Consider the following 16,438-nt stretch of genomic DNA (forward strand, 5'->3'; position numbering starts at 1 on the left):
TTCTATTTCCTGCGTCACCTGAGAACAGATGTATTCTGCCTTGAAATATATAACCTTCCAGCTCTCCATTCCCCCCATACAGTTGTACATATTTGGGAATGACCGTTTCGTATTTTAAGCTTGCCTACTTGCATTGAAGTGTCTCTTTTGTCACCATTGAGAACATCAAAAAGCCCTGCTGAATCAGATGAGGCCCATTAGTCCAGTATTCTGTTTCATCCAATGGCCCAAGAGATAATTCCACAGGCATGGCAGAAACTAAAGATAGCAACCCTTCTTCGGTGTTTGTCCCTCTGTTACTGATCGTCAGAGGCATGTTGCTTCCATGGTTCCAAAAGGTACAATGGCTAATAGTTGTTGGTAGATTTATCATTCATGAATTGGTTAAATCCCCTTTGAAAGCTGCCTAAGTCAGTGGCCATCCAATTATTGTGCCAGCAAATTCCATAAATGAATTGCTTGCTTGTGAATTTTTTTAATTTTGCGTGTTCTGAGTCTACTGCCAATTTTAATTGCATGACTCCATGTTCTAGTGTTACCGTATGAGTGAAAGAAAAATCTTCATTTCCCCCCCATGCAATGTATAATTTGATGACTCTGTCATGCTTACCTTTCATCATGTATTTTTTTCCTAAGCTCATGGTGGCATTGCAGTTGAGTCTAGGCACAGGGCTGCATGGATGAGCATTTGGGGAACTTAACTGGGGGAATGTTTTCTGCATTTAAAACAAAGCATAACTTTTTATGTGCATTAACTGAAGTTGGGTATGATTCCCAAGTGATCATTAAAGTGCTTCAAAATGCTTGTGTGTTTTTGACCTCAGCTTTACCATGATAGCTTGTTCCACTTTCCTGTCATCTCTAATCTGGAAAACCATCTTATCCTGCAAATTGTAACAGAATTTCCTAGCAAAGGTTCTGCTAAGGATACATTGCTGGGGAGGGTATGTGGTGGGACATGAAATTGCATCTCCTTGTTCCTCTTGCAGTGCCACGAGCTACTACAGTATACAAATACGGAGGCAAGAAAGCTGTTGTGAATTGTAAAGGACAAGATTCTGGTTGCTGCTATTAGTTGACTGGTTGGGCTTCCTGATCTAGTAACTACTACTGGAAGGCCATAGGTTCCCCATAGATGCCATAAATGAGATAAGGAATCAATGAACATGTGTGCAGTCTCTGCACGGGTGTAGGTGGCCATCTTGTGCATCTTGAGGACATCAGTAAGTTAGGTTTCTTGCTTGAAGAATGCAAGATTGTGCAACAGGGCCTCTTCCCCAGGCTGAAACAGGAATTTTATGTAGGGCCTTGAAGGTGGGGAGCTCAATGGAAAAGAAAACAAGACATGTCTACTCTAACATATTATACTGGTCTCATATTAGGCTTAATTGACAGGGTTTCCTCCTACTTCTAAAGCGGAGGGCTTAAATTGGTTTTAAAGCAGGTATAAAATCATGGCATAGTTGTGTCCCCCTTCCTATCTCAGGTTGCTTTCCAAATTATATCTATACAGTGGTACCTCGGGTTAAGAACTTAATTCGTTCTGGAGGTCCGTTCTTAACCTGAAACTGTTCTTAACCCGAGGTACCACTTTAGCTAATGGGGACTCCCGCTGCTGCCGCGCCGCCACCACGCGATTTCTGTTCTCATCCTGAAGCAAAGTTCTTAACCCGAGGTACTATTTCTGGGTTAGCGGAGTCTGTAACCTGAAGCATCTGTAACCCGAGGTACCACTGTATTGTATAAAGATGGACCAGCATTACTATCAGCCCTGGCATTAGTTAGAAAAAGACAGCCCCTAGCAGGATTGTGTGTACAGCGAAGACACAGAGACAGACAATGCACTAGCAGGTGCTCTCTCAGTTTACCCTTAGAAGGGACTTTATTTTTATTTTCCAGTGGTACAGTGCGGCAATTACACAGGAATTTCTGGGTGGTTGTAGTTTAAATAAAACAATTTCATAGACTAAACTCAAAACTTACAAACATGCAGCTGCTTGTGAGGGGGGAGAAAGGCTAAGAAATGCTGGAGTCAGGATCTGAGGCAGGCAGGTGGCTGAGAAGGCCTTGACGTCTACTACGTAGGCTGTTCACAACAAGAGCCAGGCTTCTCTGTGTGCCTTATGTGGGACTGAACCTGGGATAGCAAGACCCAGTTATGGGAAATGAGGGTGCTTGTGGCTCATGTGGAGGGTTTGACAGAGGCTCTGCCTTCAACAGGTGTGCAACAGACAGGGAACTCTTCTGTCAGCTTCAAGATGCAGGGATGGATAAAGCATAGCAGTTTGATTTCAGCATACTATGCTGTTGGTAAAAGGTAACGGAACTCCTTCAGGAAAGAAAATGGCAACTTGATTCAAACTTCATGTTGGACACGGCTGAGGTGGGTCCTTCCCTCCCCAAGTGTGTAGTGTATGTGGGGTTTTACAATAATTAATAGCTGTGCATGAATCTGAAGCTCCTGTGCTAATTGACATATAACCCGGTTGCTCCTATTTGAGTTGTTGTGCTCAACTTGTGTCAAGTTAATCATTCACAACATTTCTATGCCGCTCCATAAAATAAACTTATCTGAGCTGCTTACAAGAAGCCAAGGCCCTTTCACAGAAAAAGAAACAGCTCTTTCCTAATCCCAAGTCTGCCCCAAAGCCATAACTTCTGTTTAAAATAGTTCAATGGGATTTACTTTCAGGTAAGTGAGTATATGATTGACACTTGACCTGGGAGTAGGTTCCACTGAACTCGGAGAAGGCCTGTACTGTCAATCTAATGCTTAAATGGGCAAAAAATATCTATGCACTTGTAGCAATTTTAGTACTTGCCTGATCTAGAGCATTCTTGTTTATACTAGTCTATATTATTTTAAAAAATACTGAATAGATGAAGTATATTGCACATTTTTTATTTAGCAAAAACAGGTAAATGCATTCAATTCTAACTCTATGCAGGGGCTTGCCTTGAGAGTAATTCAGAAAAGGGGGTTGCCATGGCGCTGCCCATGAACTCAGTGCCATCCTTGTGGCCTTTCTCTGACATCCATGAAGCCTCTGAGCCCCCCTCCTCACTATTTTCTTTGTCATGAGGTGGTAATAGCTATTACCTTTTTCTCCCTTGAAAAGTACCGTATTTACTCAAGTCTAATGCGCCATTGACTCTAATGTGCACCTCAATTTTCAGAACCTTGAAACCAAAGAAAGTATTTGCCGGCGAATGTAAATGTGCCATCGAATTTGATGCACACCTTAATTTTCACAACGTAATTTGGCCAAAGAAGGTGAGCATTAGATTTGAGTAAATACGGTACATAAAGTTGAAGGAAGGAGTTGGAAGGGTAACACTCTCCCATTTTTTCAGTTCTATGTTCTTTTTCAGGATTAATTCTTCTTGATCTGATTTTTATCCAGATCCCTTGGAAAAGCTAAGTGCCTGCTTTCTCTCTTTCTGTCTCTCTGAGGAGGGGGAGAGAAGTGATTAGAGAGTGTGGCGCTCACAGTGTTTGCTCAAATATCCAGATGTGCTCATGGGCAAAAGTTGTTGACCTCCAATCTAGAATCTTGAGTGAAAAGGGCACAATTCGTATTGGGGGGGGGGGAATCACTCATCACACGGAAGGAGGAAAATCCTTGTTGGAAAATAAGAAAAACTTTAGCCTTAAAGAAGGAATTTTGTATTTCACCAGCAGAAATAAACATCTGATTACATTTAATCTTCAAAACAGTTGCACACAGGAAGTATTAGGAGCAGGCCTGCCTTAGGTGCCATTTTCAGTTGTGATTAGAGGACCAGTGGCCCAGGAGAAGCAGGCCCTCCAGTACAACAGAACTACTTTGTTTAAAGACAAAGGAGCTGGTGCGAACCACTGCAACAGCACAACTGCTCTTCTAACAACCTAGTCACAACATGCCATTTTAGAATGAACACTGGATGCCTCCAGAGTCTGGTGTTTTCCATCCTGAGCGTGCTCTGAAGAGGTGACTACATGATAGGTCTACCTTATAGTGCTGTACATAGGTTGCACATACAATAGTAGCTTCAAGGCGAGACATGAATGTGCAGACAGAACAGTCCAGAAAGTACATACTTCAAATCATAGACTGCCTTCTGTTTATCATGCACACGTGACCATCACAAACCATACTAGGGGTGTTTTATTAATCACACATACCTTGTTTATTTCATGTGCTGCACGCATACCAAATACATCCAGTCCGCAGCATTTCCTTTCCCAGAGCCAAGCTTTTCTACTACTGTGAGGAACCATTTTGGCTGCTCATACCAGCTGTCATACGCAGGCCTTGGGACAAAACACCTGTGGAGAGGGACTTGGGAACCAACTTGAAGCAGGAACAAAAATTTCTAGTCCTTGATTGCTTAGGGTGTATAGTGGCAGATTAATAGATAGAAACCGGCGAGACTTCTAAGCTTGAGGGCTGCTCCTTCTGTGACATAAACCCCTTCTGATCCCAGCAGGCCCTTTTGTTGTTGTTGAAAAATATTACTCTGGAGCTAAGCTTTTGAATATAATCAAGGTGCTAATAGTTCTCTTCCTTTTAAGGACTGTAGCCTATGGCTGTAAGAAGTCTGTGTTTCTAGATCACAATGCAATTGACATAATTTTTTTAACCTGCTATCTGTGCCAGAAAATGGGGGGGGGGGAATCAGGCTTTTGTTTGGGGGTACATATATCTAGTTCACATGCAAGCACCAAAATGTCATACGTGCAACAGGAGCTACAGTCTTGCTTTCTCCCTCAAGGAGTCAGTATGGATTATATTTGAAAGACTCAATCTGGCCTAATATATGCTACTGGCACCCCAGCCCAGCATTCACTTTCCATGGAAGATGTCCTGCTGAGGCCTACATGCCTAAAGTCTTAGGTGTGTATGCCACCTATGGTCAGGCTGTCCTCACGTAGGTAGCAGGAGTTGGCAGAAATGAAGTCATGTCTGGTGCTCTGACTCCATTCATAGGGTTAGACTGAACTGTACTTGAAAAGTCCAAACCCAGATACAGAATCTGCCCAAATATCCGGATTAAAGAGGAGGCTGTTAGGAGTATTGTATCACACACCATGCAGCCCAGTTGAAAGCTTTTCATTATAGCTAATGCAAATTGTCCTGTGCTGTCGTACAGGAATGAAAATATGCAATAGCCCATTGGCAGCTTCATGGAGGAATAGCTATGCTATGTATTTAAATGTGCCAAACAATCCCATAGTTGTAGGCTATGCAAACCGAACCTAAACTGGAACTGTTATGTTTGGCAGTGGCCTGGCTTTGCAAACTGGAGTCTGCAGCCAAACAGCTGAGAGCATGATTTGAGGAGGAAAAGGTTGGCTGTGGGGCTCAACCCTTCCCCCACCTGCTGCTTCTCTTCTGCAGCATCCTCTCTCTGGTTTTCTCTTATCTCTGCAAACAATGTGTTGCTGAAAACACATTTAGGAACCCCATCTGGGTGAAGCAGCTGGGGAATAAAGTAACAAACCTCCCCTACTTCTCCCCTAAAAACCACATTCTCTCTGAACACCACTTTGGATATGAAATATTAATCCTATACCTGTTAAGAACATAAGAGTTCTAACTTATGCATCAAAATATTGATCCATCTAGCTCAATATTGTCTACACTGACTGGCAGTGGTTCTCTAGGGTTTCAGGCCAGGAATCTTTCCTAGCCATACCTGGGGATTGAACTTGCAACCTTCTGCATGCAATGCATGTATTCTACCACTAAGCCTCCGCCCCATCCCCCTTGGAGTTGAGTCCAACAACATCCATAGGGTCACATGTTCTCCATCCTTGTGTTGTTGAATTTTGATTTTATGCCTCCCTACTTGTAAGGCATATTGAACTCAGTGGAACTTAACAATAAACATGCATAGCATTGTGCTATTTGTCTGCTTTTATATATGCTATAGCACAGCCCTTGATTACCCGATTTCTCAGTTTTGTTCACAACCTTTCCTTGAAAGTGTTTTGAAACAACTGCTCATAAACATTTTTTGTGTGGCTCTGGTCCTCTTTTATAGCATGCCAAACAAATCCTGTAAGAAATATAGAATTACTAAATTTCCTAGTGTGTAAAGAACGTTTATCTTCACAGTATGTCTGGAAGCAGAGAGACATTTTCATCTCTGTTTTATGGGAGGGGGTATGGCAGTATAGAATAATGACAAAAATGGTGACTGCAGTGTTTATTACATAGGCTCAGGAATGCTAGCTGTTGGAATAAAGTGTGTATTTCAGGGTGAGGGAGAACATTCTTTCATTTTACTGAAAGATGAGCTTCTTGCCTACTGCAGATTGGGAAGGAAGCACATGATCGAGCTGTTAGTGCACACACATTTTCTGCTGATCCTATTCTACAAGTTGCTTACTACTTTTCTTTACTCTACCCTCTTGCAACCCTAACTGGCTTTTTAAGTCTATTCCACCTTAAATGCTAGGTTCCCTCCCAGCTGAATGCCTTAAATAGTGTCAGAGAGGGAATTTGGATCGGTATACAGCTTTTTCACTTTTGCATAATGAGTTACACCTGCAAAAATCCCCTCTTCTACCCATTAAAGGTACAGAAGCAGATTGTCTTTTCATCTGGTCACTTAACCTAATAGTAAAGTTGCAGGAATGTAAATACCTAAACAAGGCTTCTACAGATTTCCGCTAAGATAAATCACCTGCAGAATCCATCTACAGGATTTTGCCACAGTGTAGGATTCACCTGTCTGCTCTACAGTGTTGCTCTGGAGATCATTTGCTCATTTGCTTCTTCTGTCACATTGTTTTCCAACAACTACTGTTGATAATTTAGTGGTCTCTCTGCAATGTTCCCATAGCCTACAATAATAATAATAATAATAAAATTCTCCCCTGAGTGCTTAGAATCATAGAATTGGAAGGGACCCTGAGGGTCATCTACTCCAACCCCCTGCAATGCAGGAATCTCAACATGTTGCCTTGGGATAACGCAGCAAGTGTAAAATAATAATAATAATAATAATAATAATAATACAGCTTCCCACCTGTCTTTAATCTTCCTTGCCCCTGCTTGTTCACAGTTGGCTTGTTTTCCAGATTAGGGTTGTCTCCTGTCCCCAGGGAAAATTGCTTCTGCACAAACATATAGATAGCTACACCCCAGTTGTGTCAGTATATTGACAGTTCAGTGAAAAGTCAAGCAAATGCACACGCTCTCTCACATGGATTTTGCATTAGCTTTGTTCACACACAACCATATGTTGGACATAGAGGTAAATTGCTACAGGAGATCTTGCCAGCAGCTGTACAGATGAATTCCACATGCATCCCCAATGAGTATGACTAATTTGAGAGCTCTGCCATGACAGTGTGTGGCCCTCTTTGTTCTCCAACCTGACCTGGACCTGCGTCCCATTCCCCATACCTCCACGGTATATAACAAATCAGTCGGCTGAAAAGTATGGCTACTGTCTCTGATCTGACTGCTCCAGCTTCTCCCAACCAGCCTCAGGGAGTCAAGTAGCAAGTCAAGTGACCGAGAGAGAGAGAGAGAGAGAGAGAGAGAGAGAGAGAGAGAGAGAGAGAGAGTAGTAAGAAAACAAATCGAGAAATGGGACAAAGAAAAGGAAAGCAACAGAGGAAAAGAAGGAGCGGGGAAGAGAGAGAAAGAGAGAGAATTTCATGCAGTGGGCTGGGCCTCTACAACCACTTGTTGTTTACCTGGGCCCAACGGGGTCTCTCTGGACTCTGTCACATAAAAAATAGAAACTCTGCTGGCACCTAGCTGGAGACACATAAAAGTCAGACAAACTGACAGCCACACGCAGAGGGGTTGGTTGGGAAGCCAGGACAGCTGGGGTGGGTGGGGGTACCATGCCAGTGACTATTTACAAAGAGAAATACAACAAAGAGAGGTACAGCCCTGCCCTTGCCCTAGCCCTACTCCCCTCTGACTCAGCCAGTATCCTCATTCCAGGACTCTGGGGCGGCACTGGGGGCGGCAGTTTCTCCCCCGTTACACGTAGTTGGGGCTGCCGGTGTTGTCGCCGGAGTTTCCGCTGTAGTTGCTGGAGCTGTTGATGTCGTTTCTTCTGGGCTCGCTGCTGCTGCTGCTGCGGCAGTAGTAGCAGCAGCAGCTGGCATTGCCATTGTTGTCGCTGGGGCTGTTTCGGCTGTTGTAGTTGAAGCCGTGCTGTCTGCCTCCGCTTTCGCCTGTGGGGCGCTGGTGGCTTCTGTTGGGGAAGCACTGTCTGTCGTTGCAGCGGCAGGAGTTGCTGGTTTCGCTGCATCCGTGTGCTCCGGCGCTCGGAGTCTCTTCATCATTGTGGTCACTCGAACGGCTTTCTGCAGGTTGGCGAGAGAAAGGTGGTTGTTCGTGGGTAACGTTTCGTGGCCTCTCGCAGTTTTGTTGTGGGGAGAAAGAATAGGAGCAACACCTCCGCCCTGCTTCCTTTGCACCCCACCCTCTATAATTTGATGTCACTAATTCAAAATCTTATGAAACCCTTGGCTTGTGTGTGTGTCTGTGTGTACACACAAAAAAATTATATATAATTATAGCATGTTCACACTGGAGAATCTCAGCTTTATTTATAAGTGTGCTTTCAGTTCTTGCGACTGCAGACAAAACTTGAGAAGAGACACTGTGTATAACAGCAGCTCAAGGCTAAAGCATGAGAAAGCAAGCAGCTAGGCCCCAAAATGTACTGCAAGCTTTATTTCATTTCATGATGAGCGATCCAGTTGTGTGACTTCTTGACCATATTACTGAAGGCTAGCAGTATTCAAAAATGGTAATTAGCCAATTTACTTTCTCTTTTTTAGTCCACAAAATCTTCTGAATTATAGAAAAACTAGAGGTGGTCCCTGAATGCTACTCCTCCCCTGCCTCAAAGAAGAAGAAAACATTGGGGCAGGGGATAACATCCAATTTACGTTTAAGCTATGGCAATGTTTTCTATGGGAATGTCGCTGAGAAAGGTCAAGTCTTCCAATTGTACCAATACCCTGTATGTTGCCTCCTGCTTCCTTCCCCAAAGTCATTTGGGCAGCAGAAGGCAGAGGTGGTGGTGGGTGATCTAGGGCTCAGCGGAGCATCCTTTCTCACTGAGGACTAGAAGTAAAAATTCCAGAATATCCTAGTGGGAAACTGATTCTTCATGTGCCATTATCACTAAGGAAGAAGAACCTGAGGGGGATACACAGCTTTCTTCATCCAAATCTCTAAAGTTTCTTTTTAAAGATAGCTAGAACATTGTACCATATATATATATATATATATATAAATCATAAGCCATAGAGTTAATAAATATTATTAATAGAGGAGTTAAAGGCAAAATTTCATGGAAAATTAAGATGACAAAGAATAAAAAGGTTTATAAAAATAATTAAGGTACAGATTAATATTACATGAAATTTAATAATGTAATGTAAAATGCAATTGATACAAAGTACTTATAAAGTATTGAAGATATTCAAAATATTAAAATCTTATCAGTATTTGAGCTAATATAGATTCTTCAGTTTCTACCAATATATTCTTCAACACAACCAGGAGACAAACATATCACTCGCAAAAGTCTATACAATATTCATGAAGTAAACATCTCCTGATCAATATTTTGGTAGTAAGGCCTATCCCAATAGTTATTAAATTGATTACAACTCTGGCAGAAATTATTAATTACTTCCTGCCATTCCTTAAGTCTAATGAAGTGTCAGTTTAACTGAGGGTATGACAAGGGCCATTCATGTAATTAGCATTCACCCCAATGGGTGCACCCCACTTTCCATGCAAATTGCAGATGCATCCTGACTGGGACTGCAACAGGGAGCGAAAAGTCATGATGTGGATGGGGCCCATGCCGGCAATTTATTGTTGACAATCCAGTCAGTTGCTAATTGTGTGACGGGTGGGTTCAGGGCCACTCAGCAAGCTTCATAGCTGAAAGGGGATTCGAGTCTGGGTTTTCCCTTTTGAAATCATTCTAGCCATCCTCAAGACTCTAGTTGCTCTACCACTACTATAAATGTAGCGAGGAATGGACAATGGCATTTCTGTTTCCTACCCGGCTGCAGTGAGGCTAGCCTTAATTCTTTGCATATTTGTGCGGCCTTATGCAAATAAAACCAATGCTCATAAGGCAGGCATCCCCAAACTTCGACCCTCCAGATGTTTTGGACTACAATTCCCATCTTCCCCGACCACTGGTCCTGTTAGCTAGGAATCATGGGAGTTGTAGGCCAAAACATCTGGAGGGCCGCAGTTTGGGGGTGCCTGCCATAAGGGTTGACAAAGCAGGGGAGATTTGGAGACAGACTGAGAAGGCCCAGAATGTGTCCCCTCTCTTGAGGCTATCTCAAACTTCCTCAAGTGCAAAAGAGGATTCTTTCTGGCAGCACCAAGTACGCAGGACATTACCTTCCATTTTGCCCTGGCAAAGTTTTTCTCAATCTGAGCACATACTCCATCCTTTATGTTCTTGTCTGAAGCTGCATTGCCAGAAATCCTGAGGACAGAAAAAGTATGACAATGAGTTGTGTCTCTTGGTAATTACCCTTCCTTAGTCTAACTTCCTTCCTTAGCTTTGCTCACGGGCCTGTACTGTTGGGGCCTAAATGGGAAGGCAACTTTCCACTCCAGCAGTTACCATGAATGCCCTGTCCTCTGCTCAAACCAATCTAGATTTTCAGTGCTTATAACATCTGAAACACCTTGTTTGTTCTCCCTTCACCAGCTTCTGCTTATTTTATTCAATAGCATGGGACAGGGGTGGCCAACATGGTGCCCTCTAGATGATGTTGTTGGACTAATATCCCAACCACCCCTGACCGTTGGCTGTGGTAGCTGGGACCAGTAGGGGTTGTGCTCCAAACACCTGGAGGTTGGCTACCCCTGCTTAGGATTTTCAGTGTCTTTTCTAGGGCATGAAGACAATTTAAGAGTATAAAGACCTTACACACCTTACCTCTCTTTGTTTCCTCCCATTCTCCTTGGGTCTAAGTCCTTAACCCTTATTTTACCAGTAACAGCTATTTGGCACTCACCATTCATGAGAAATAGCCTCCTCTGCTGTAATCCTCTGGTCTTGGTCTACCTCCATTAGACGGGCCACCAAGTCCTTGGCTGGAGAAACAAAGAAGGAAAGGATGTAGTATCCCCTCTCACCACCATTCATCAGATGAAACTGGAAGCCTCTTGTGATTTTTTTTGCCTAATACCTAATTCGGTCCTTTACGAGGGAGGTACTAGGGGCACATATTAGCCAGGGAAGAGATCACAGTTACCTGCCTTAGAATGACACTGACTTTTGTTGAGACACATGACTGGGAGAATCAGGTAGGAGTTTATTGTCGTAGGGCAGCTGCTAGGTGGGAATGCTGTCCATTTGATAAAGGAACCGTTGACAATGTATTTCCCTTCATAGTTTGTGGGTGTACCTCCTACAAGTAACAGCATGCGTTTTCCTTCTCTCCAGTATTCATAGAACCTTACCTGCCTGAGAGATGTCATCCCAGTAGGGAGGATCAAACTCATAGTCGCCTGCCAGGATCTTACGGAACAGGTTCTTGTCATGGTTTTCATAATCATCCTCATCCATTTCCTCATAGAATGGTGGGTTTCCTGACAACCTGTAGCACAACGGTAGGAGGGGGAATTAGCTATAGGAAGGAGATCAGCTGCAAGAGATTTATTTATTGAAAAAGTTTATAAGCTGCCTTTTAGGGCAGCAAGGTGTCTTCCATATAAAACCGAATAACAACGGACATACTGCTAAAAACAAAACAAAAACATTATACGATACCAAAAAGAAAAACCATAAAATCACCATAATAAAGAAAAAATAAGAAAGGAATGGAAATGTGTTGAACAATATATTGTACAAAATCATTCTATTAGAAATCTCTGGATAAGTATAGATTGAACCCATTAAGTTAAGAAGCTATGTTTTTAATAGATGAATGATCATTCTAATGAACAAAAATGAACACAATATTAGAGTTGTGTTTTTTTTAAAGTAACAAGTTGGATATCATGCATGTGGGTGAAGGAAGTCACATTGGTATTTGGGTAAAAGGGGAGGTGGTTATAGGGTTAGGTGTGGGGGATTTGTAGAAATAAGATATGTTATGTACAATGTTGAATGTGTATGACGAGTAACATGTAATGTGAATTAATTTAAAATAAAATAAAGGGAAAAAAATAAAAATAAATAAAAAATAATTAATAAAGACCATGTAAAACAAGCTAAGCTTTTTTGTCGTTGGCAAAAGTCTCGAGAGACAATGGAGTACGCCTACAGGGATGAAATCAAACTGCTGCCTTAAAAACCTTATAAAAACTCTGCAGGAGACTGTAACATATTTTATGAAAATGCCATCTGAAATAAATGAATGTTAATGTCTGCTTAAAGCCTGCAAATGCACCCCTCAACCTAAAACTCATGGGGCTACTACCATAAAGGCCCTGTCATGCCTGCAGATCTAACTGATCGCACTGACAGTCATATGAAATGGTAGGTGTAGAGTTTTGCCACTGAGTGAAGCCTCTGACCGTACACAATCTTTTGCCCTTTTGCCGTTGCAAGAGCTGAGAATGGTTCTTCTCCTGTAGATAGCTTTTAGTTCTTTCTCATTAGCCACCAGCCTCCTCATATCTATTCTGTTTTCTCACCCTCCTCCATCCCACCCCCACCCCCCGGTCGCCAGTATGATAGGTTGAGGACTCCAGTATTCTCCATTGCTCCTTACTTACAGAATATACATGATCACACCAATAGCCCAGCAGTCCACAGGCCGTCCATACCGCTGGCGCCCGACCACCTCAGGAGCTGCAAGGACAAGAACAGATGGCAAGTGCTGCTCCCATGAGCATATATGGCAATGAAACACAACTCCAAGACATAGGATTTCAGAAACTTTGCCTTGATCTGAGTGGAAATCAACACTGATAAAATACGACCTGGTGCAGTCATCTTAGAACTATACTACTTCTGAAACCAGCTGCAAGAACTGTGTATTTGAACCTATAACACTTCCCTGCAAACAGAACTAGTGCGCCCTGACATACAACGTCCCATGTGCTGCAGGTTTTGAGAGATAGAACTGGGAAGTTGTTTTAATAAGAGAGGAAACTGCCCCCAAAGAACTCAACATTTCAGGAGCATTTGACACCCATGTCATGAGTGAGCCACTCTGGAAACACCCCTCACATCTTCACTCTCCTTTCGCTGGGAGTCTCGGGGAATTGCACTAGATGTCTCATCAGACAGCAGTTATGGCTTTGAAGGAATGAGTGCCTCTTGTATGAGAACTGTGGAGAGCAGGAATATTATTTTCAATGGAATATGAAATCAGCTGTGGCTGGGTCTACCTTTTCCATCATGAAACCTTACAAGCTAATCTCAAAGGCGTGAGTTTCCTGGAGAAATCAGCACCTACTGCATTTCATCTGCCTGCACAAGGCATTGGCGTCTGAGGTGGCAAGTCCTTGGTGGACTTCATACTATATGGGTATAATTTCTCTCTCCCCCTACTGGGTTCTTCCATGAAAACATCATCTGGTTGTGCTGACTCTTACCTAGATACTCAGGGGTTCCACAAGGTTCCTTGATGAGCCCATTCTCCAGCTTGGCCAGGTGAAAGTCACTGATCACAATCTTTGAGTTCTTCAGACGGTTGTAATACACTAGATTTTCTAGCTGCAGGGACACAGCAGGGAAGGGGTGGGGAAAGAGATGAATGAAAAAGCAATTCCCCCGGCAAAACTGTGCTATGCCACACAGAGGGCCCCTTCCAGATGAGAGCCATCGAGCACTGACCCTGTATATTTTAAGGCGCCTAGTTAAAAGCCTTCTTAAACCATCAGATTTTAGCTTCTTCATTTTGCCTCCCATGAGCTATGTTAAGGTTTTTCCCTTGCTGATTGCTTGATTCTATGAATCACTGCTGCTGTTGGAATTTTTGGTTTATGACACCTTTTATTGGAATTCTCTTTTAAGGACAGAATATATATATGTAAATTATTCTGAGCAAAGCAAGGTATTTGGGATGGGTCTGCTTCTATTTCTCTATATAGAAACATGAATGGGACTTGCCAGGAAGCCACAGAAAACAGTGAGAACGAAAGGAATAGGAAGGGACAGCTTCATTATATTTGCTTATGTCTGCTTCTTAGGGGAAGCGAGAACCCATGAGGATGGGATGGATAATTGGCTCAGACATTTGTGCAGCAAAGGCTCGCAGCAGGATTGACGGACTTGCCTTGAGGTTCCTATGTACAATCTTGAGTGAATGCAGGTATGCCACAGCCTCCAGCACCTGCCTGATGACATTACTGGTGTCACGCTCAGAGTAGTAACCCTGGTCCAAGATCCAATCAAATACCTCTCGGCCAGTAGCCCTGCAAATGAGAGAAGAGAGACATAGTGGCAAGGGAAGACATGAAATTGTGTAACCTGCAATGCAAGGGTTGCCACACCATGGACAGAGAAGCACTTTCACCACAATTTTGCTAAACAGGTAAAACAGGTAAAAACCATGACTGAAAAGTTTTACACATCACTTGGGGAGACAGACTAACTGATGCCAGTGTACTGGAAGAAGCAAAGATCACCAGTGTTGAAGCCGAGATTCCTCAACATCAACATCGTTGGACTGGTCATGTTGTTCGGATGCCTGATGATTGTCTTCCAAAGCAACTGCTCTATTCCGAACTTAAAAATGGGAAGCGTAATGCTGGTGGTCAACAAGAGAGGTTCAAATACTCTCTCCAGGCAAATCTAAAAAAATGTAGTATAAACACTGACAACTGGGAAACACGAGCCTGCAGGTGCTCCAGTTGGAGAACAGCCTTTACCAAAGGTGTCATCGGCTTTGAAGATGCTCGAACTCAGGATGCAAGGGAGAAACGTGCTAAGAGGAAGGCACGCTTGATCACACCATGATCAACTCCCGCCCGGAAACCAATGTCCCCACTGTGGAAGGACGTGTGGATCCAGATTCGGCCTCCACAGTCACTTACGGACTCACTGTTAAAACCGTGTTTATGGAAGACAATCTTACTTGGCTACGAGTGATCGCCAAAGAAGAAGAAGAAAGACGATAAACCATGAGTGGAGTATAAAATGGAGCTGAAGGTCACTGGGGTCAGGCCACTGATCCATCTAGGCCAGTATTGTCTACATTGAGCGGCAGCAGCTCTCCAGGGTTTCAGAGGGTGGCCTTCCCTAGCCTTACTTAGAGATGCTGGGGATTGGACCTGGGACCTTCTACATGCAAAGCAGATGTTTTACAACTGTTCCCTCAAATGAACAGAAATTCATGAATGGTGTGGAGAGCAAGTGAAGAGTAAATAAATATTCATGCCCTTCTTTATGGATGGTCTCCTGAAGAAGCTTCTGACGACTCTTTGGGAAGGCACCCTGTGAAGTGCCGACAAGATGGTTTGCAGCTGAGCAGGCACAGTAAAGCAGTCCAAGGCCCCAACAAAGCAAAAGGGAGAGGCCACTATGTATGCGGCATCTTGGGAGTTCTGGGTAACAACTACTTACAGCTCCAAGAAGAGGAAGTACTCTTTCCGGGTAACATACACATCCACCAACTGCAGAATATTGGGGTGTTTCACCCTGTAGGGAAAGGAAAGGAAGAGAAAAACTAGGGGTTGGAAGAGACCTGCTGGTGTATGGCTTAGACCCTGTCGCCAAAGTATTTCTGGCAGGTACCTGCTCAACTTTTACTTGAAAACCTTTATTTGTAACATATTCCAGTCGTTTGCTGCTTCCATAATTTGGAAGTACATTCTAACCTAAACCTTGTTACCTATCATTTAAATCTGAGTCCTTCCCTCAGTGGATGTGGTAAATAAAAACTCTTTAATGGATAGATTAACTATCTCTGTTTGAGACAGAATGCACCACGTTCCTTCAGCACGGGATTAGCCTTCAAAATCGTTCATCATTCCTGCAGCTCTCCTCTAAATCTTTTTTCCTGTGTGTAAGCATCCTTCATGGATCATCGGTGGCCACAGGACTCCAGATACTTCCCATGGGCACCCATGGTAGTTTCTCACTGAGAATAGCAGGCAAAGCCCCATCCCTCGTCCCCAATTCTGACTGCAATGACGACAGGGCCCACTAAAGGCAAGGTTGCTTGGAAGGAAGTACCGGTATATCCCTCATTCTGATAAAGGTTCCCTATCACTCATACAGAGTAACATGCAAAGTTTGTCATTTGTAGAGCAGAGCCATGGAAAGCAATAAACTTAAGTTATTGGGCTTCAGTGGGCAAGAGCCACCTAATGAACCCCATTAGCGGAAATCCTGCACAAGGGCTCTTGCTTGTGCAATGGGACTTGCCCCCATCCCTGGCTCGGTGTGTGTGTGTGTGTGTGTGTGTGTGTGTGTGTGAGAGAGAGAGAGAGAGAGAGAGAGAGAGAGAGAGAGAGAGAGAAGAAGCCTCAGGACA

The 16,438-nt window shown here is 43.4% G+C and overlaps 1 protein-coding gene across 1 annotated transcript in view; it reads right to left on the reverse strand.

Annotated features, from left to right (window-relative positions):
* Positions 1-7,006: 7,006 nt before the first annotated feature.
* The window catches only part of CAMKV (CaM kinase like vesicle associated), a 60,843-nt gene continuing 51,411 nt past the window's right edge, over positions 7,007-16,438 (reverse strand). The window contains exons 4-11 of the mRNA XM_035105966.3: positions 15,526-15,600; positions 14,237-14,375; positions 13,554-13,674; positions 12,729-12,804; positions 11,469-11,605; positions 11,021-11,099; positions 10,395-10,482; positions 7,007-8,317 (exon numbers count right to left, since the gene is read on the reverse strand). Coding sequence (XP_034961857.2) covers positions 7,928-8,317; positions 10,395-10,482; positions 11,021-11,099; positions 11,469-11,605; positions 12,729-12,804; positions 13,554-13,674; positions 14,237-14,375; positions 15,526-15,600 — 1,105 coding nt within the window. The 3' untranslated portion in view covers positions 7,007-7,927. The remainder of the gene's footprint in view (positions 8,318-10,394; positions 10,483-11,020; positions 11,100-11,468; positions 11,606-12,728; positions 12,805-13,553; positions 13,675-14,236; positions 14,376-15,525; positions 15,601-16,438) is intronic.

This window comes from Zootoca vivipara, chromosome 2, assembly GCF_965207765.1.
Source record: "Zootoca vivipara chromosome 2, rZooViv2.hap1.1, whole genome shotgun sequence".
NCBI classification, from domain to species: domain Eukaryota; kingdom Metazoa; phylum Chordata; class Lepidosauria; order Squamata; family Lacertidae; genus Zootoca; species Zootoca vivipara.